The 22,236-nt window shown below is 35.5% G+C and overlaps 1 protein-coding gene across 7 annotated transcripts in view; it reads right to left on the bottom strand.

Annotated features, from left to right (window-relative positions):
* The window catches only part of dennd1a (DENN/MADD domain containing 1A), a 1,078,084-nt gene that overhangs the window by 1,042,529 nt on the left and 13,319 nt on the right, over positions 1–22,236 (bottom strand). For 6 of the 7 annotated variants that reach the window (XR_005634853.1, XM_039762705.1, XM_039762708.1 and 3 more), the window contains exons 1-2: positions 19,323–19,464; positions 15,851–15,915 (exon numbers count right to left, since the gene is read on the bottom strand). Coding sequence is in view for 6 of the 7 variants with exons in the window: in XM_039762705.1 (XP_039618639.1) it covers positions 15,851–15,915; positions 19,323–19,339 (82 nt within the window). In the remaining variant the exon portion in view is untranslated. Of the gene's footprint in view, positions 1–15,850; positions 15,916–19,322; positions 19,465–22,236 lie in introns of those variants that run through there. The other variant, XM_039762706.1, reaches the window with a different exon arrangement.

Raw genomic sequence — 22,236 nt, 5'->3', positions numbered from 1 at the left:
TAAATCCTCTCAGTTTTACAAAGTCATAAACAGTTTAACTTTTCTTACACTGCACAAATTATTAGTAACATATTTAACACAAGGACCTCTCATCCTTCTATATAAAAGCGGTCGGGTGTCCTTCCGTCCCGTGAGTGCTACGCAGGCGCGGAGTTTCACACACGCCCCGTCCATTTTTCAATGCACGGTGGGATTTGTAGTTTCGTTTTTCCAGGTAAAAGATGATTTTCTACTCCAGACTGTGCGATATCTGCTTCTTCTTTCTTACTATATAAAAGCGGTCGGGATTGTCCTTCCGTCCCGTGAGTGGAAAGCGTAGCGGTATTCCGCTTATCACAGACTTACTACTTGCAGCTTGCGGTACGAAGCGACATGATGTGAGCAGAGTTCTGGTGCTCCCATCATTTCCTTGCTTTTGTGCGCGATGCGCTGGAAAAATAGACAAAATTATGTCTCTGGAAATAATTAATGTTGATGGAGTACAAATGCCTCACCGCGTAGTAAATATCAGGGGGGTTCAAAAGGGCGACCTCAATATAGAAAAAAAGTTTAAATTTCATCGCAAAAATAACAGAAACCACGAGTATTAAAGTAATACCGCTCAAATGCAATATAACCAAATTAATGAGTTTGTATAAAATATCAAATTGATCTACATATTGAATTGCCTTAAGAAGTGGTCAACTTAAAAGTCGGTCGCCTTAAAAGGCGGGTCAGCCTAATCTTCAAATAAAAGCGATTTGAAAGGGGTGAAATCTGGCTCTGGAATAAATTTAGCATCTCTTCTCTGGACTATCACTCATTCGATTTTGCCTTTCTAATATAAACAATAAAGCTGCACAATATTTCAGATAAGGGCTTCCACATGCATTATACAGATTAACCATTACCTCTCTAAACTGTACTCTACACAGTGTACATTTTGTAAAACACAAAATCCTATTAATCTGGTTGATAACAGTGAAGAATCAACTAAATTGATAAGCCCTTCTCTAAAGATGTAGTTCATAACTCAATATGTTTGAAGTAGGCCATCCACATGCAGCTCTCTCTTAGCCCGTCCCTCCATCTCTCCTTTAAGTTGCTGTTGTGGGCCTAGATTTGTTCCACTGTAGCTCTGACTAACATTCTTTTTAATTTTGTAACCAAAGAATAATGATAATTGTCCATGTCATAAGAGATAATCTGATATTATTCATAAAAATGTTGGTAAAAATATTTTGTCATTAAATATAATTCTCAGAAAAACATTACCAGTTAAGACCAAGTTTATAGCAGGTGGTTTAAAGTATAGGGGGTTAGCGAAGGACGCTGGTAATTAAGACTTTACGGCAATTTGGCATTTGTAATTAACATTTTATGAAGAATGTGTCAGACTTTTAAATCTTTTTTCTCTGTGTGTTATTTTATTTGTCAATCCACTAATCCACTCATCCATTACCTGAACCCACTTTCTGCATTACAGGGTCTTAAGGAGCACATAAGTATCTCATACCCACAGCGACTCAGATCAGTCCAATTTACAGCTACCAACTGACCAAGCAAGTATGTTTTTGAAATGTTGAAAAACTAATGCTGTTCCACAATAAATGTCTTACCTTCCAATATTCTAAATCCCTGTTAAATGTCAAATGATAAATAAGGTAAAGAATGGAAAATTCAATATATTTCAACAGCAATGTTGCCGCAGTACTCTTAAGTGCTGTGTACAAGCCCCAGTCCACATGCTACCTATGTGAATCTTATGCTTTCCTCTTTTTTAATGGGTTACTTTCCCACAGATTCTAATTTTCCTCCAAAATTAATAACATTTTTGTTAGCTTAATTAAAGTCTTTAAATTAGCGTGGGAGAGGATGTGGCCAAGAGTGTGGTCTGGTGTTAACTGAATTAGAATCTGAATATAAAGGTATACATTTTATATATATATTTTTCAGTTTAGAATTTCACATTTAGGGAAAAAAAACTATAAAACCTCAAATACATTGGCCTCAGAATCTACTCCTAATCTTCCTAAACCACTGCCATTTTTCTGGTTAATTGAGTGCACTTCCAATTCCTCCAGCCCAGAGTAATAGTTAATTGTTAAGTAGAATTACATCTGTAGAGCCAGCTGAGCTTGAAATAACTTCCTTTTACAGTATATACTGTCTTACTCACTGTAATTCAGAGGTTAACCACAAGCTTCTAGGTCTTTTCCAGCATAAGAAAGCTACAGCTGTTTATAAGCTAATGTCATAAATGCAGCTACTTTGCATGGGAAAATCTAACCTGTTGGGGAAAAGGATAAACTGTCCAAAAACATCTAGTTTCTGCATTACAGGTAGTCCCCAGGTTACGGACATCCGACCAACGACTTACGAACGGGGCCGCAGCTGCGACGCATGCACCTCAGTAACTGCTGCTCCGTCATCTTCGGCCTGGGGACGCTGCAAGCGGTGGCTGGACGGAGGCTGTAGTGGGGCGATTTCGCTGCTCGTACAGTGTAGTGTCCCTCGGGCGGCTCCCAGCAGCAAGCGGTTTCACTGCCCGCCCACCACACACGGCTGCCCCATTCGTTCTCGGTGGGCGGCTGGTAATGCTGCAAGCGGTGACCCTGTTGTGGCTGAACGGAGGCCACTGAGGGTGAGCGGGTCGGCGGGGGTAGCATTGTAGTGTGCATCGGATGGCTGCCTATTGAATGGGGGTGATTCACTACCCGCTTTTGGCCGCACCATGTTCGTTCTCGGTGGGCGGACGCTGCAGGCAGCATACTGTAGTGGAGGTGACTGTGAGGTGGACTGGTGATGAACCGCCCCTCGCCGCTCCCATTCATTCTCAATAGCAAGCCTGCTTGTACTGTTACGCACATAGCAGGAAGTTGTATCTTGTCAGTACATCAGACGTGATGACGACTGATGCCTTCCTGCTGTGATAGCGTGGACAGTGCTATGCAGAAGAGCTCATCTTAATCTTTTGTCTTCACCCTTCAACAATGTCCCTGAAACACAAATCTGATTTAAGTGCTGGTTATATAGTAAAGAAGAGAAAAACCATCACCATTGAAAATAAAGTAGAAATAATAAAAAGGTCAGAGAGAGGTGAAACTCCATCATTGATTGGCAGAGCACTTGGTTACAGTCGGTCAACAATAGTATTTATTAAATTTATGTACCTGTTCTAACTTACATACAAATTCAACTTAAGTACAAACCTATAGTCCCTATCTCGTACGTAACCCAGGGACTGCCTGTATATGAATTGTGCTTCCAGATAGGCATTCATTAATTGTCAGCTTCCATGCATGCAGAGCCCGCCCATACAACCAAACTCAAAATCAGATCTGTTTGATTTTAATGGCACAAGTCGCAGCCTTGTTGGATTGAGTCACATTACACAACAAGCTTCACAGAAGTGCACCACCGACTGTCTCCAACTCGCTAAAATTATGTTAATTAAAGCTAAAACTGAAAAAATGTGTAATGCACCATAGCTGTTAAACACAGAACCTGTTAATACTGAAATGCAAATAGGAAATAAATATGAACGTGCTTAAATTTATCATGCACTGTATTTACTATATTTAGGTCTCAATAGCCGCAAAATGCTGTCACATACACATTACTAAGAAACCCAAATATGCTTAAAGCTACTAAAGTTTTAGATTTTACTGTAAACTGTTAGGTGTGAAACTATTTTTGCCTGCATTCTTAAAAATAACAGATTTTTAGGCCATGATATGAGAAACTATTATTTATTCTTCGTTCTTAAAACTGAAAACAATATCATACTTAGGCTAACGCAAGTCACTACTTTATATGTAACAAAACTAGAACCAAAATAGCAATTGAAAACAGAGATAGTTGTATCAGAATGACCTTTCTCTGGAAACAATCACCATGCTGATTTATATAATATTCTGTATTGGCTTTGAAAAACATAATGATTACTATTTTATGACATAAGGAAATGGACAAAAAAAAAGTTAATATTCTTGTAGCTGGCTCATCTACTGACTTTTTATACAGTTTCAAAATTATCAAAGTATAGTACCCATTTTCAAAACTACATATGACTGTTTTAGGTCAAAGCTACGCATACCTCACCTTGCCATATAGACACTATTCCTGGTTTCCTCCTCTGCCATTACTGAACTGCATCTGTAATGCTCAAATTATTCCTAAAGTTGAATTCCAAAACCCTTAAACCTCTGGAAGGTTTTGCATTGACAGTACCCTATTCAAATTGCGGCTGCTAGCACATCAAACTGACAAACTAGAACAAACACCAAAAGACATTTAGGAACTTGAAACATCCTCTGCTCACTTGTGGAAAGAAGTGATTAAAATGAAGCAGTCTGACTTTGTAGAACACTATTGAACATTTGAGAGTAAATGTTGAGCGTGCACAGCTCATAAGCTTCCTTGTATTCTTATTATGCCCCCACAATTGGAGCCTTGAAACAAAATTAGTTATTCTCAAAATACTATATTCACAGCTTGAGAACTGTATTGCAACTTCCGTTGGGAAAAGTGCTTGATCACTGTGTGCCAGCTGTAACATCTGTGGCTTTTTGGTTTCTAATTTACTAAAAAGATGACAAAATTTGATATTTGCTTGGTCAGATTTTTTTTTTTATTTTTGCTTGAAAATAAGCTGAAATGAAAATTAAACCAAAATAATTGGAACTAATCACAAGAAAAAAACTCTTTACTACTGCATATATTATAACATACTGTATATACCGTAAATAAGCTTACTTATTTATTATTAATTACATTTACAAGTTTAAACAAAAAAGTTTCACTTAGTGTTTTTGATCCTCGCCATGCCTCATTTCAGTACCAAATGTTGAATGGAAAAGCTAGGATGACCTGTCTTTGTCAAATGCTGTTTGCATGTTTTTGCTTTTTTTTTGTTTTTTTTTTTTACAAAAAGAGTTAGATGTATTAATGTACTGCTTGTGCAAAGCATGAACTAATATATTTCTAATCTAATGTCATTTTAATTACAACACAATATGTTTGGCTTGTACTTTTTTCAGCAACTATGAGTTTAAAGGAAACAAACTCTCATAATTATTACTATACATTACATATAACCTTTGAATTCCATGTAAGAAATAACAAAAACAGTCTAACTGAAGAAAATACATGCTGTACTATGTTTACCTCTATACACGTTACATGTTGGATTGTCTTTCTTTTGCAAAATATGTAGCTTTAATCAAATATGACAGTAACCAATGCAAGTCAGCACAATCTAATATCATAGCGAAAACAATGCTACATAAAAGAAGCAATGTATAAATCCGCTTATGTCTGCATGAAATAAGCTACTGCTTACAAAAACATCCAAAATTAGTTACCCAAAGGCAAAGAGAAAAAAACAAAAGAACCCAAAGTCTTGCAACTGGTATAAAAATATTAAGTCTTTGAAATTTTTCCTCTAGTCTCATATCACAACAATATAAAGGGGGAAGAGTCAGCAAGCAAAACCTGACCCAAATTGAAATCACACTTTAACAACTTCTTTGCACTTCCATCATTTCCATGTTCTGCCGTGCTTCAAAGAAATAACTTATCTGAGACCTGTTTTTGTCAACAAAATCTCTGAACATAATTATTTTAGACAAAAAGGGCCTCATTCTCTTTACATTTTACTTGACTAGTTCAACATACATTGTTATTTTCTAAATAAATAGTACACTACATTATCTCTAAGAAAAAACAGTTACATTGAGACAAAAGAAAATTTACACACAAACTGATAATAGAATTATCTATCTTAGAAACCTTTCTTATTCATACTGCACTTTTCATCATCCTCAGTTTGGGGGAGAACGTGGCACCACAATTCCATGAGCATTAAAGATTCACATGTTTGACATTGTGTCCATTTACACTTCAAGAAACGCGAACACTGAGGAAGTGCTACTGTTTATTATTTACTGTAGAACACTGCTACAAACAGATTACTTAAAGTCAAGCTTACTGTCTTATGTATGCAGTACAAGGACATTCTTAACTCCAAGTCTCCTCAAAATAGCTTGTACTGTTGCTTCATTATTTGGACAGTTCCATTGTTTCTGCTGCTGTTCTTTAACGTATTTATGAACTGTTCTATCGTCCTGGGTATAACGTACATCCATCCCTGAATGTAGGCCCTCTAATCTGCAGGGAAAAACTTGAGGGTTGGCGGCAGAATTGGCACTCCAGCCACCATAAAAAAACCTCACACTGTTCCACTACATGTGAACTAGTGTGATGCTGAGATATCACCTGTTGCTTGGCTGCACTTAGGTCCTAATCTGGATCCTGAGTTGGTTTGCTGTTGTGGCAATGCACTGTATCAATGCGTGCACCTAACCTCCCATCCCCCTCTCTCGTTTCTGCTGTTGTTCTTTAACGTATTTATGAACTGTTCTGTGTGTACAATTAACCATGCACTGAAATATAATTGGGAAAAAAAAAACGAATGACAGCTGCTGATGTTTTTAGGTGGGACTTCCTGTTTGAGTTAAACATTTCCAGGTTATTTCTATATAAACTGCTCAAAAAAATTAAAGGAACAATTTGAAAACACATCAGATCTCAATGGGAAAAAGAAATCCTCCTGGATATCTATACTGATATAGACTGGGTAATGTGTTAGGAACGAAAGGATGCCACATCGTTTGATGGAAATGAAAATGATCAACCTACAGAGCCCTGAATTCAAAGACGCCCCAAAAATCAGAATGAAAAAATTATGTGGCAGGCTAGTCCATTTTGCCAAAATTTAATTGCAGCAACTCAAAATTGTACGCAGCACTTTGTATGGCCGCTGTGTTCTTGTATACATGCCTGACAACATCAGTGCATGCTTCTAATGAGATGACAGATGGTGTTATGGGGGATCTCCTCCCAGATCTGGACCAGGGCATCACTGAGCTCCTGGACAGTCTGAGGTGCAACTTGGTGGCATTGGATGGACCAAAACATAATGTCCCAGAGGTGTTCTATTGGATTTAGGTCAGGAAAGTGTGGTGGCCAGTCAATGGTATCAATTCCTTCATCCTCCAGGAACTGCCTGCATACTCTCACCACATGAGGCCAGGAATTGTCGTGCACCAGGAGCCACTGTACCAGCATAGGGTCTGACAATGGGTTCAAGGATTTCATCCTGATACGTAATGGCAGCCAAGGTGCCTTTGTCAAGCCTGTAGCGGTCTGTGTGACCCTCCATGGATATGCCTCCCCAGACAATCATTAACCCACCACCAAACTGCTCATGCTGAATGATGTTACAGGCAGCATAATGTTCTCCATGGCTTCTCCAGACCCTTTCACTTCTGTCACGTGCTCAGGGTGAACCTGCTCTCATCTGTAAAAAGCACAGGGCACCAGTGGTGCATCTGCCAATTCTGGTATTCTATGGCGAATGCCAATCGAGCTGCATGCTGCTGGGCAGTGAGCTCAGGGCCCATTAGAGGACATGGGGCCCTTGGGTCACCCTCATGAAGTCTTTCTGGTTGTTTGGTCAGAGACATTCACACCAGTGGCCTGCTGGAGGTCATTTTGTAGGGCTCTGGCAGTGCTCATCCTGTTCCTCCTTGCCCAAAGGAGCAGATACTGGTCCTGCTGATGGGTTATGGACCGTCTATGGCCCTCTCCAGCTCTCCTAGAGTAACTGCTTGCCTCCTAGAATCTCCTCCATGCCCTTGAGACTGTGCAGGGAGACACAGCAAACCTTCTGGCAATGACACGTATTGATGTGCCATCCTGGAGAAGTTGGACTACCTGTGCAACCTCTGTAGGGTCCAGGTATCGCCTCATGCTACCAGTAGTGACACTGACTGTAGCCAAATGCAAAACTAGTGAAGAAACAGTCAGAAAAGATGAGGAGGGAAAAATGTCAGTGGCCTCCACCTGTTAAACCATTCCTGTTTTGGGGGTCAGCTCATTGTTGCCCCTCTAGTGCATCTGTTGTTAATTTCATTAACACCACAGCAGCTGAAACTGATTAACAAACCCCTCTGCTACTTAACTGACCAGATTAATATCCCATAAGTTTCATTGACTTTATGCTATACTCTGATTAAAAAGTGTTCCTTTAATTCTTTTGAGCAGTATATAAAGGGCTTCAGAGCCGAGTTCTTTCTCTTTATCATCTACTGTAAACTTTGCCTTCTTGAATTCAATTGCAAAAAACGCACAACATTTGATGACCACTATTCAAGGGAATTCCAGCAACCATTTAATCGCAACCAAACAGAAAAGCACTTTCTCCAACTCTTATTTGAAACTGTATGTCTAACATTGAATTTCAGTCTAAGGATCACACAAACAGCACTGCACCCACTTTCACACATCTTTACAGTAATTTCCAGTACAGTCTAACTCAGAGTATAGAAAATGTATTTTTTTAGCTTATTTATAAATATATATAAAAACAAAATCTGAGATAACCTCACTAAAAGTTACCATTTTCATTGGACATGTGTGCCTTTTAACCTCAATATCTCCATTGCACAAAATGATACATATATGATTTTTACACACTAGAAAGGATTGTGCAAAAAAACAAAGCCAACTTCAGGTGTTTATCATGTCCACAATAATTACTGTGAATTTTTAAATATTTAAGCATGTTAGGGAAAAAAAAAGATTTTTATGCTTACCACTAAATAACTAAAGGTTGATCAAACTAAAAGTCTGTTCCTTCTTTTTTTCTGACTACTCATTTTACAACAAAAAAAGGTCACATTCATTTTTTATCTTTGTCAACTAATAAGTGAACAAATGACACATTTATGATGAGATCCATGCTTGAAAAAAAAAAAAGAAGTACTGAGTTATTATTACTGTTCTACATATTGTTCTTTGCTGCAACATTACTTCTGCTTCTCTAAATCCTTCACTTAGTTTCTCAGTAAAATTTTGAAAGGGCTTACACCAAGTAATTAAAAAAAATCCATGTTTTTCTGCTGTGATGAGGAGGCCACAAGTGTCAGACCTGCTTTTCATTTATTTTTCATATGCAACAGACATTTTATCATTCTTCTGGGTTAAGTTGGGTAGAACAGCTAGTTATGTGTGTATGAAGTTTACATATACTGTAGATATAGATGACCTAGATATATACTGTATATACACAGAGAATATGTGCAATCTACAATATATTCACAAGTATTTATTTATACAGATACATACATATTTCTTATGTTATGTTGCAATGTTTGTTGTAACAACTGACTTTTAATCCTATGGATAAAAACTTTCCCTGAATACACTGGTGCAAATACCAATGGTTCCGTACCATCTACCAAAAAAGGAAGTGAGAAAAATGATTGTGAAGGATAGTGTTGAATGACCAGTAGTAAAATTTTGACTGTGGTGTCAATAACACCTTTTGAACCTTAGTACTTGTACCTGTAGAATTTTGATAGTTGCCTTTTTCAGTACTTTTCTAGTATCACTATAATAAACAACCCTGATGAAGGACGGCTGAGGTCTTTAATAATCTTGTTTGCCTTTCTAAAGCAGTGGATGTCATATACTGTATGTCTTGAACAGAAGGCAGATGGGTGCCAGTAATATTCTGTGACACTTTCCCCACCCTCTGTAGCTCTCTGCATTCTTCAGCCTAGCAGATGCTGTACCAGGATGTGATGCAGCCAGTGAGGACGAAATCTACTGTGAATAGATAAAGAAATGTGAGCTGTCCACAGACAACTTCTGGAACCAGAGGTGTTATGATTAAGCACTAGATGACAAAAGAGAGACAGCAAGTCAAATTTACCTTCTTCTGTATTCATGATGTTACTGTAAGACATTAATTGTTGGTGTACACATCGCTGTAGACTTTCCTTTGTGCCTCTGTACTTACTCATTATCGTCACATTACCAGTAATCTAACAGTGCAACAATCACTCATAATATTGTGCCAATGTAGGATGCAAGTTAATGCCAAAATACTACTGTTAGTTGCTCCTATGTACCCTAATCATTTATTCCAGCAATTTTTCCCATATAGGGTTTACAGATGTTACTTAGTGTCTGGGCGTTTACAGGCATTATACAGTATACTGGATTGACATTATGTTCAAATCTTTAAACAATTACGGTTCAAACAAAATCTAGTCAGACTTCCTCATTCTTTTTATCAATATTTATAACGTAGACAAGACATACTCAAACTTATGCAAATAACAGTGTAATCTAGTTCAATACTGCACAGAATTTGTCTAAGACTGTCCAGAATATATCTAGGACAAAACTAGAATTTTAAGTAACATCATCAAGCACCTGCTTGGCTTGGAGATATACTGTGTGTATGTATATATATGTATATATATATATATAGAAGATGCTTTACACTTATGTAGGTATATTTTTCTAATACAATTGTCTGGAACAACACCACATGATATTAAAACTCCTTCATAAAGAAACATTTTTGTTATCTTACACTACATTTTTTTTTGTTTCAAAAGTTTATCTGCAAGGAATGGATGAAGCTTTTTCAGAATTTGGCAAGAATTCCTTAATGTTGTATTAAAATAAATAAGGTGGACCTCTGTTAACCTTTCTGAAATTTCATCATATCTGTGGGACTACTATTTGTGATTTGATATACTTTATTAATCCCCAAGGGGAAATTGTGTTTTCGCATGACTTTTTTTAATGTCAGAGCTATATAGTGGACTTTTTCTTCACAGAGTTCTCCAAATTGGAGAGGGGATGGTATTTGATACAAATATTCGACCCAAATGTTTATATTGACTGATTTAAAATGTTACAAACTTCCAAATGAGATGAAGCATGCACACTCCTGTTGGAGCTTGTTAACACAGCACAACTGGAAATGTCAAGCCAGCCTAAATCCAAAACTGTGTCCAATGAGGCAATATGGAGTAGAAAGAGAAACTCACACAAACAGCTTAGGTAGAAAGGAGACACAAGGGTATATAGCAAGCTCTTAAACTACAGAGGGAAATTCTTGAAAAACATTAGATGGTTGCAATATATAAAAAGGAAGCCTAAAGGAATACTTCAACCAAAAATTATAATTTTCATATATTTTACTCACCCTATCCTGTATGTAGTGATGACAAAGAAAATGTAACTTTCCGTTTGTATTGAGATAACAAAATTCCTGTTACATTGGGCTTCAATGGGACCAAAATTGGACAACATAAAATACTACTAAAATATCTATTAAATAATTGAAATTATTTTTGCAGCATACTGCAAAAGTCAGTTATCCAGTCTTCTAAATTTACCAACAAACAAGCCTCATAGAGTACAGCTGAAGTCCTGTTGAGAATAAGAGGCAGCAGATATTCTACGAATCTGACAGATGTTTATAACTCTGGAAACAGCCTAGAAGTAACTTCAAGCTGGAACTTAAAGGCACTCCCTGCCAGGAAGAGAGCTGGGACAATGACATGTTGATAGGAAACTAAAGAGGCCAGGTAACTGTGTAGAAAAAAAGCAATACAAAACATGCGATGGAAAGACAGAATGGGTGTTGAAGACCAGGGCCAATTCCATTATTCAACAGATTGTTTTGGAGTTCAAGTGTGAGCACAGATATCATGTATTAACTGTTGAATAACTAAATCTGTTCTTTTGGATCAAGTTCAGCTATTATTTTTGTTATACATACATTCTGTTTGGAAATGTTTCCACATTGGACAAAGCTCTAGGAGATGACAGATAACATAGTATTTCAAGATTACACCAGAACTACTGTCTATACTTAATATTAATACTTTAATATATTTTTGCCAAATACTATGGAACCATTTGGTAAACAAAGTACAGCAATTACACCAGTAACAACTAAATAAAAACCTGCTGGTAAAGTGTGAAAATGTAAAACTAAAGACTCAAAATTTTGATTTTCTTTAACAATTACAAATGTGCTTCTGTTGTTAAAATATGCACTATCATGACTGACAAAAGCTATAAGAATGTTCAGTGTAGTAAAACGAAAGGAGACAATATTACATGCTAGAGCAAATTATTTTTTCACTTTAAATGTTGACAATACCTGTAGATGCAATTCAGAAACAATTTCAATTTTCATTTCTAATCTGATTATAGTGAATTGTATTCATGAACCTAATTAAAATATACTACTTTAGATATGTCATTAGGTAGCTACTTCAGAAAGGCAAGACACTGGATGGGTGAAAATGTGTCTTTAAATTGAGATAAAACAGAAAATTCTTTTAGATGTAAAACTTAACTCAAAAGACTTTAATAAGTCTAAATAATATCTATATTATGGGTGGATTAATTTAAGCTGTACACAATAATGACAAATGTTCCATTGTCCACCTGAACCTGATACTACATCTCTGAGGCTTTTTTCTGTAATAAATGCTTTCTTTCTAATTCATCCTTTTTCTCACAAAATTCCCCAACACCACATTTTCTTGATCTTAATTAACATATTCCATTGTTATTCAAATTTCTTTCATTTAAGGTAGATGCATGTAACTGTTTGATAGAAAAGGTCACACATTAAGAATATCATTTGTTTCTGAGTAATTATGTAAATGTTAATAAAAAATATACAGAATCACAGCCCCCTGCATTTAGAGTCACTTTTTTTAAATCACTGCTCTAATGTAAAATACAATTATTATGTAGCTCTAGGGTCAAGTGAGAAAAACACAATTGTTTACAGTATAATATGATCTTAATACAGAATAATTTTATCATCAACAAAAACACCTTACATTTAGATTTTATAGAACTCTACTTTAAATGCAAACCACTATATTAAATGAATAAATTATTCATCCATTTTTATCCAATGTTTTTGCTCTTTCTGTCCATTGATCTCCTCCTGCATTTAGTATGATGGAGTAACACTTTCTTTATTGTCCTTTTGTTTAGTAAACAAAACATAAAACCAAAACATGACCCAATCAAACTAAAGAAAATAACATAGAAAGTAAAATAGTATGCTCGTTACTCATTATTGACGATTTTGCTACATTTAACAGATTAATTTTACAGGATGTCTGGGTTTCCATATAATTTCAATAAAAGTGCTCTTTCTGGTAAACTTCAATATGCTTCAATTAATTGATTAAATATATCTTTAATATGGAATTCCTTCAGAACATCAATTTTTACATGTTTACAAGTTAGAACCCTTCTTAAAATGAACCTGCCTAATCTGTCTTGACCTTACATCAATAACCTCGCTTAACTTTATTTTAGCTAGCAATGAGACTATCAGCACTTACTCCAGACTTTATCAATTAAAGTCACAGTGTGCACATGAGGCAACATTGGAAAAATTAACTCTTTATTAATTCTTAAGTAGGGAAAAGGATTTAATTTACACATAATATACAGTACATTCTTCACCAATTTGTGAACAACACACTGTATTTCATTTGCAATTTGTTCTTTATACATATCTTTCTAGATCCAAAATATATCAGCGACTGGACCCTAATTATTCAATCTGACACCAGCCTCACTAGGTCATAAGATTTAGGACTGTCCTAAATTAAGGCCATCATGGGGAAAGATACTTGCTTATCTACCAGACATGTTCCAAAAAGATAAGTGAAGTATTTTTCTAAGTCTAAGGTATTTTTTTTCCATAATCATGGTATACATTATTCGGCACTGGAAATTCTGGTCTTCATTGAGGTATTTTGTATGCATTATAATAAATACCATCTCTGCTTTTGCAGTTTCAAATGGGGTGCTGGTCGAAATGTGAAAAGAAGCCTTGAAACTGACCAAATACATCCATTTACAAGCCACAAGTGTCCATAAATTCTCACCTCCTGTGCACATATTGTAAAATAATATATCTACATCATTTCACTACATTTTTTTATGATATTCTGCCATTTTAAAATGAATCTTCATCTCATTTCTTATCTCCATCCCTGGGAAACTTTCATCCCCAGGGAGTATGATTTCATGTAGCTCACTTAAGTGGTAAATGGTTCAGCTGCCATTGTTGTTTTGAGTGCTTTAAGTGCTTAGGTTATAAGTTTTCACAGTAGTTAGATAAATAAGCTATCATTTCATTATTAGCAATATTACAGACTCATTAGACAATAATACAGTTAGCCTCTTTGCTGAACCTTACTGCTATAATGTAAGTGTTTGGATCCTTGCTTCCTTTTTTTACTTTTAGGGGATTTATTAAACGTATATATACCCCTCATTTTACTTGTTTTTATGACAGTGACATCTTCTTGTGAGGGCTGCAAGATGTCAGATACATTCTGAGTCAAGAATCTGTAAGAAAATGTATTACTTCCAAACTCCTTTGTTGTCATAAACTTGCTTTAGAAACACATATACAAAGTTTTCTGAAATCAAAAGATTTAATGCTTCAAATTAGACACACTTATAAGTTGTTAAGCCTTTTGTTTTTACATTTGGGTTATTATTCCTTAATGTTCTAGTTGGTAGGGTGATATGTCTGGTTAATTCAAGAAACAAATTAGACCCCAGACTTCTAAATAGCTACATGATCCATATAAATCTACTAAAGCAAAGTAGGAGTTATGTACTTTTCCCTGTTTTTCTCCCTAAATTCATTTGTACATGTTATTCTTTATTGGTATTTATAGTAAGGAATATCACTTTAACCCAAGATTTGTAAGTTTGAATATGATCTATGTGAAATACAGTATATGCAAGTTCTGTGTATAACAGCATTGTAATTATAGACATGGCTACATTTATTTGTCTTTATATATCTTAGACCCTGAAGAAGAGTTATGCCCTCCTTGAGATACTTTAGCAGAAAGAAGATCTTTTATATTAAAAATGTATATTTACCTGCTGCATTCAAGGTGTTCACAATATTATTTAACTACTTGTCTCTGGAAAAATAGTTTACGATCAGGCTAATGAATTGTGATTATACTTAACACTTGCATAGGCATTGACTTATGATGAGCTACTAGTTGGGTTATATTTTGATTTTTCTGTTTCACTTCTGTAAAAACTGCTAAAAAAAATTCTGTTCATTATTATTAATCACATAAATTATGCACTGGTAACTACTGTACAGTACTTGGACTTAATTGTACAATACTTTGTGCTTAGCTATGAGTACAACAATAGTTAGACAAGTTTGTGGCTGAAGTGTTTTTCTATAATACCTACTTTTTTCCCTTTCTTTGTAATTTATATATATATATATATATATATATATATATATATATATATATATATAGAGAGAGAGAGAGAGAGAGAGAGAGAGAGAGAGGATGGTTATTAGTTATTTTGAGCTACCACAAAGTATCCATGACCACTGAAACTGAATTTAATATATAACACTAGTATATCATTGTATACCCCCAGTCTATTGACTCATCCTCCCACAATACCCTCACGCCCTTTTTCTACAACCGTTACATATTTACATAATGTTTAATTCATCTATGAAATAAAAAATATTGATGGTATTGTCTTTATGCCCTTAACTGTTAGTTCTGCCTTACTCCCACAAATAAAAGAGCTTTAAAACATCATTTCAAATTGAAGCTTGCTTGTCAAGAAATGAAAATCATGCAGCAAAGCAGATCAAGGAATATCAGGATTCTTTATATAAGGTACTGCATATACTTATGTAGACAATAACTGAAATTAATGAAAAGAGTCCAACAGGAAATACCAAGAAAAACGTGCTTTGCTGGCCACAAACTAACTAATCAAAGCTACCAAATTGTTGTTTTTTTTTTTTTAATACTACTATTATATTGTTTCAGACTGTAACAGATTATACAGTGATACAAGTAAGACAAGAATAAAGAATATGAATGCTTTGAATTTACTTTAAAAAGATCAAAGTATTAAATTCACAAACACACATGAATTAGGTGGTCTTTACCTGAGTTACTGAACCCCGGGTGCATCACTTCGACATAAACTTCAAAGGTTGTTTCGGGATTGTCTCTGTAAATAATGGAAGAAAGATTACTACTTAAGGAGGACACACAGCTTCCAAAAAAAAAAAAATTATCTATCACCCCAACGTTCATCACTACATTTAAACTGGACAAACGTTTTGTTAGTCATTCAACAATGATATTGGTTTCCCCAAAGTACCAGATTCTAAGCCAACTTAGCTTTGTGACAAATATAACAAACAATAGGATTAACAGATGTACATAAAAAACATACAAACAAGCATAAAGCATTACTCCTCCAGTTACATCAGACACCTACAAGTATTGTGTCAGCAACTCTACTGTTCTACTCTCAGAGATGGCAATAAGTAAGGATGGCAATGCAATGCCTTACTGAGTGCCCAAAGAACAGATGCCTGCTTTTTTTTTTTGTTTTCTTTTTTATTCAGACCTACCAGGCCTAAAACCACTGCTCAGCATGGCCATTTAAAAATAAAAATGAAGTACAGTTACAATGGTGATATGAAATAGTAAAAAGAAAAATATCATTCATGAAAATGTAAAGGTGAGGAGAGAAAAGTGAGAAAAGTTACATGTAAAAGACATTATTGATATATCTGCAAGAAAACTGGAAAAAAAAAGGAAAACCAATATATTTTCTTGTTTCACACTAACACATAAAAAAATTAACCAAAGGAGAAAATATATTAAAACTGTACAACCAAGCCTTGAAGGAACACATGAAGCTTGATTTCACTGTAGAACCTTTAAAATCTCATCAAAGAAACATTCTTTAATGCCTAACTTCTACTTCAATTATTTAACTTCCAGAATGAAGACTATTTTAACATGCTAATATGTCGTTTTTGTTTCGTCATTACCAAAACACAAATAATTTAGATCAAATCCATATGTTAAATATACTGTTAGCCACATGCTTTCTGCTTTTTTATTTTTTATAACTTCGACAAGTCTACATTTTCGATAAAACTTTTTACTTAAAATGTCATTAAGTTATTGCTGGATACAAGGCCTGTAGATTGAGATTAACAGTCCAGAGCTTTAACACTTGTCTTCTTTAAACAATAAACATTTTCTCTGTGAAAACTAATTTTAAATTTAACACTAAAAAACACTCATTTAACTATAATATGCTTAAAGTACATTATTTTAGCCAAATTCTACCTAAATTCTAAAGTCCTGTTTCCTAAAGTAATTGGCACCTGTAAGCAAGTGTGCTCTGCAGTGGATTAGTACCTGACCTAGAGATGGCTCTAACCTTGTTGCCAATACTGTTAATATAGATTTCTGACCCTATAAAAAATAAGTTAAATGAGTCTGTTAAACGATGAATGATTTAAAAAAAAAATAAAGGAAGGATGGCTTGGTATTCTTTTCCTGAATGCCTTTCCATTATTCTTTCAGCGGTTACCAATGTGTAAGCAAACACTTTATCTGAGGGCACTGACACAAATTTAAGCACAAAGTGTCTTTGCCTTTCCTATTACACTACACAAACCTTCTATGAAAGAAGCGGTATGGCAAACAAATTGTTGCCTTGGAAAAATGACTTGCGTCTCTTCCATTCATCTTCCAAACTTACTTTCCTCCTGAGAAGGGTTGCAAGGAAGCTGGCGCCAATCCCTGTACGCATAGACTGCAAGGCAGAAACAATCCCTGCACAGGATGCCAGTCCATCACAGGGTGATCACACACACACACACGCAGACTAGAGCCAGTTTGCATCACCAATCTACCTAACCATCCCATCCCACATAAATATCTATTCTGACACTTGTAAGACCTTTTATTTCACAGTAGTCATTCATGCAAGCAAGCATTCACGTATATTACCTGATATATAACATATAAATATTTAACTAACCTTCAGACCATAATTCTAATTTTTATGAAAGGACTGCTTTCTTTTTGTTTATGACAGAACTTTGAAACAGGGGTACATTCATAAGGAGGACTTGCACTATTTTCACTTTCACATACCAAAACAAAACTACATCAGTGTAATTAAGTAAGTAAAGTCATTACACATTACAAAATAAAATGGAAAAACATAAAATAGATTAAAGTAAATTATTAAATGAATTTAAGCCTGGTAGCTTAATAACAAACACTGGACAGCAGTTGGCATATTGCCAAATTTCACCCATCAAACTAAGTTAAACCAGTACTAGGTTTTGAGGACTATCCAGAATTGTGCACTAACAAGAAACAATCCTGGGCTATCAATACAAAGTTACACTCACTCAACCAAGGCCAATAAAGAGTGGCCAATCAACAGAAATGCATTTTCTAGGACTGACAAAAGAAACCAGAGACATCTGTAGAACCTCACACAAAACAGGTAAGAAAATTCAAACACAAAAGAAACCAGAGACATCTGTAGAACATCACACAAAACAGGTAAGAAAATTCAAACACAAAAGAAACCAGAGACATCTGTAGAACATCACACAAAACAGGTAAGAAAATTTAAACACCCCCCAGAAGCCACCACTGGGTCCAAATGGTGTGTGTATTACTGTCTCTCCATCTGCCTGTTCCTATCTGATTACAGTACTAACGGAAACGGCATCTAAATCTGGCATCGTATGCCTTACTGCTAACTACACGTGGAACTGGCCTGCAGCACTGAATGGGTAGAAGAATGCAAAACAAATTATCCTTATTAAAGATCCATTCATAGAAGTAAAAAAATGAATGGTAGAAGAATAATGCAATAACTGAGAAGGCTAACTGAAAAGTTTAACTCCAGAATATGCACGCAATCTGAATAATGCATGATGCTTCAAGGCAAACGTGATGAAACTTGAAGTTATTGTCAAAGTATTTATGGGTGTTGCTTTAAGTAAAGCTTAATGGGGCCGCTGATACTTGTAAAATGGCAAACCTGTGACACTGAAAGTCCAACATTTATAGACAACCATATTAAGAAGCAGCTGTCTGATTATTCTGAATATATCTGAATAAAAATATTAGCTTGATGCAACAGTTACGTATAGATTATATGCATTATATAATGTATAAAACTGCACTTCAATTACTGCCAAAGCTAACCATTTCTACTAAAAGCAAATTCAGAAGTGTGTAAAGATTAAAGCATTTAACTGCCCAAAGAAATGATGACCAAAAATGCTCTACTATTATTTTGTTTTCATTCAATAATTCCGCACCGCTCGTCAATAGCCTACGTGCTCTGTGTTACTTCAGGCTGTGTATCGCTCAGTCTCAGGTGACATTCCGTGCCTAGTTCATTATCCATTAATGTCTCGTTTATTAAATCAAAATAACGTGTCTGTGTGCCACAAATAACCCCTAAACGGCAACAAGTCCAAACCTCTACGAGGCCTGGCTATATCTGACATTCTATAAACTCCACCTAGAAGGTGCTTCTTCATAAGATAACACACAAAAGAAAATACACAAAACCCTTACTTTATTCGCGACCCCATATTTGCTTTTCAAATTATCCGGGGTTAGGAGTGCAACAGCGAATAACAGATTAATTATCTCAGTGTATTTTCCCACTAGTCTGCGTCAAACTGCTCCAAGAAACGCCATGGTCACAAGGCGCCTACCAAAGCGCCACTGCCTAGTTGATCTATGGGTAATGTAGTCATTACTGGCCAAAGTCTAATTGCACGAAGGAAGAAGTGGCGGTGAATTGAACTACACTTCCCAGAGTGCTTTGTTGTGCGACAGTGTTTTGGACAATGTTTCTATCGGCATCACGTCTCATTCATTTGTGACGCGGGTACGTTGAATTCCCAATAGTTTGGGAAGGGTATTTTGCCTAACTTCCAATTTTTCACAGTTCTCAAAGGCACTGTGCCTAAACATGCGTTTCTGTTTTGATTCGATCACGATCGGATAGCACATGGCCACATTAAAAAACAGACGCTCTTGTAATCGGATCGTTCGGACCTCGTTCAGAGGTGTCCAGAAACCGAGAGCGATCACATTTAACAGAAGTGTAAATGCAAATAACTTTTCTTTCCTCGTACACCAATTACGTAAGCGGAAGCTGTTTTGAATTTTGCGCGGGGAAGATGACATTGGATTTCAATATAAACATGTTGCGGATATCACATACTTATTTTAATAACCACGTGTAACCCGGCTAAATATTCGGCTACAGTCTAGATTAAAAAGGCATGATATTTCTACGTGTAATGTTTCAAACTGAAAGAGATTTAATTAGCAGCAATGATGCTAACAGAATATAGTTTAAAAGATTAGTGAATAGGATTATGCCTATGTGGTGCCATACATTTATCGATTTTCAATTGAATGCATTAATCGTTTTCAATTCAGTTAATTTTTGTAAATAACTTATTTCTGAAACCTCAGACAGTAGCAAAAAATCGGAGTTAATTATCCGTTTTTCGTCACTTAAAATCTACGATGGATTAATGTGTCGCTTTGCGTATCTGTTATATTTGAGTGCTTGCTGTATATGTGTGTGTATATATATATATATATATATATATATATATATATATATATATATATATATATATGCTGGCAGATAGTGAAGTGTGATACGTCAGACTTGTTTCCATTGCTTCAGAGTCAACTGCTTTAAACCACTCCAGCCGACGCTTGTCACAGTGCACAGTGACCTAAGACTTGGAAAATCATTTCATGAAGCTTTCAACACCCACTTCTGGTGCTGCTGTCGCTTCCAGAGGCAGTTTGGAAAGCTGATGAGATTGATGCAACAGAAGATAGATAATTTTTATGCTCTGTGCGCTTCAGTACTGCTCTGCCACTTCATTGCTGAGCTGTTGTTGGTCCTAGATGCACTTCACAATAATAGCACTTATAGTTAGCAGGGTGGATCCAGCAAAGCAGCAGTTTTACGAACTGACTGGTGGCAAATATGGTATCCTACGATTGTGCCACATTTAAAGTCAGCTCAAATCATTCTGCTGTAGATCTTTTAAAATTTCCAATCTGCACTCTTTGAGATTAAGGTGGCAGAGTGGTTCGTCAGTGCGATGCTATGGGTGAACCATTTTGGTTCTCAAAAGACCCAACCACATGAAAGGTTCCAGAAAGAACTTTTATTTCTTTAGATCCATAACAGGCCTTATACAGTAGATAACAATGAATACTGTAGATGGTAACAGATTTGTGAAATGCCAATAGGTCCTGATTTTTAAAAGACTCTTTCTGCATACAATAATACAGGCTAAGTCCAGGTTTTCTTAATCTGTTAGTGTCCTTCTAGGTAGCCTGCCAAACATTAAAGATTTCATTTTTTTTCCTACACTGTAAAAAAAGTTACATTTACGGTAAAAAGGGCAGGTGTAGTTGCCAGAATTTTACCATAAAAAATATATATTGACAATATTTTTAGGTCTACGGTATCACTTTTTCAAGCTCTGTGTTAACTTTTTTCTTTTACAGCACATTACAATAGAAATTAATGTTTAACTATTAATTGAATTAAACCATCAAAAATTCCATTAGAAGCACAGCTCAGTATATACTTTGCATCAATAAAGTAACAAAAATCAATTCAATGCATAATGAAGTTATTGCACATTGTCTGGTGTTAAAGTAAAGTTTGCTCTTGTGATGTATGGTGCCCTATAAGTTTACCAGTTTATTGAAAACAACCCACCATAAATCAGCTTCCATAACCTCAAAAAAACCTTCCTCACTCAGGGAGAAATAAGTTTGCTAACTCTAAGTTTTTTTCTCCACTGTGCAAAGGTATGCAGTTCACCATAAACAATATGGTAAAAGAACGTGTTTCCTTATGCAAATATCATATTTTTATGCAAATTTAGAAATCAGTGCCTAAAAAAACAGAAAATGTTTAAGTTCTGAAAAAATGCATCCTACTGTATATAGCAACCATACAAACTTATTTTAAGTCGGGTAAATATTAATTAAAAGTAATATTGTAGAAACGGCTACATAAAGCAAATACATGTGATAATTTTGAGTTAAATTAATGTAGGTAGCTGTTTAAAGTTAAAGAAAATGTATTCTTGGTAACCATGTGACAGTGGATTAGAGCAAACTGCACATGGTCAACAAACAGCAACTTTTCTTTTAACAGGTTGGTGCAGTAAAATGGAAGGTATAGGGTGGCATTATTGTGCTTTATGGTGCTGTGGTTACCCTTATTTAAACAGAAAAAGAATATATATCTTTATGGGGTAACAATGTAAAAAATAGTGTATTGGTCTGTATGTTTCATTTCAGTGTTTCTTTGATACTGAAACAGTATTTTACCATTTTACAGTTGTTTACCTTCGCTATTTAGCAGTTTTACACTGTAAAATTAAAAGCCATTTTTTACAATGTACATATTACTATTATTATTAAGTTTTTC

This window comes from Polypterus senegalus, chromosome 9, assembly GCF_016835505.1.
Source record: "Polypterus senegalus isolate Bchr_013 chromosome 9, ASM1683550v1, whole genome shotgun sequence".
Lineage (NCBI taxonomy): Eukaryota > Metazoa > Chordata > Cladistia > Polypteriformes > Polypteridae > Polypterus > Polypterus senegalus.
The sequence above is the reverse complement of the archived record's forward strand: the minus strand, read 5'-3'. Positions and strand labels throughout refer to the sequence as shown.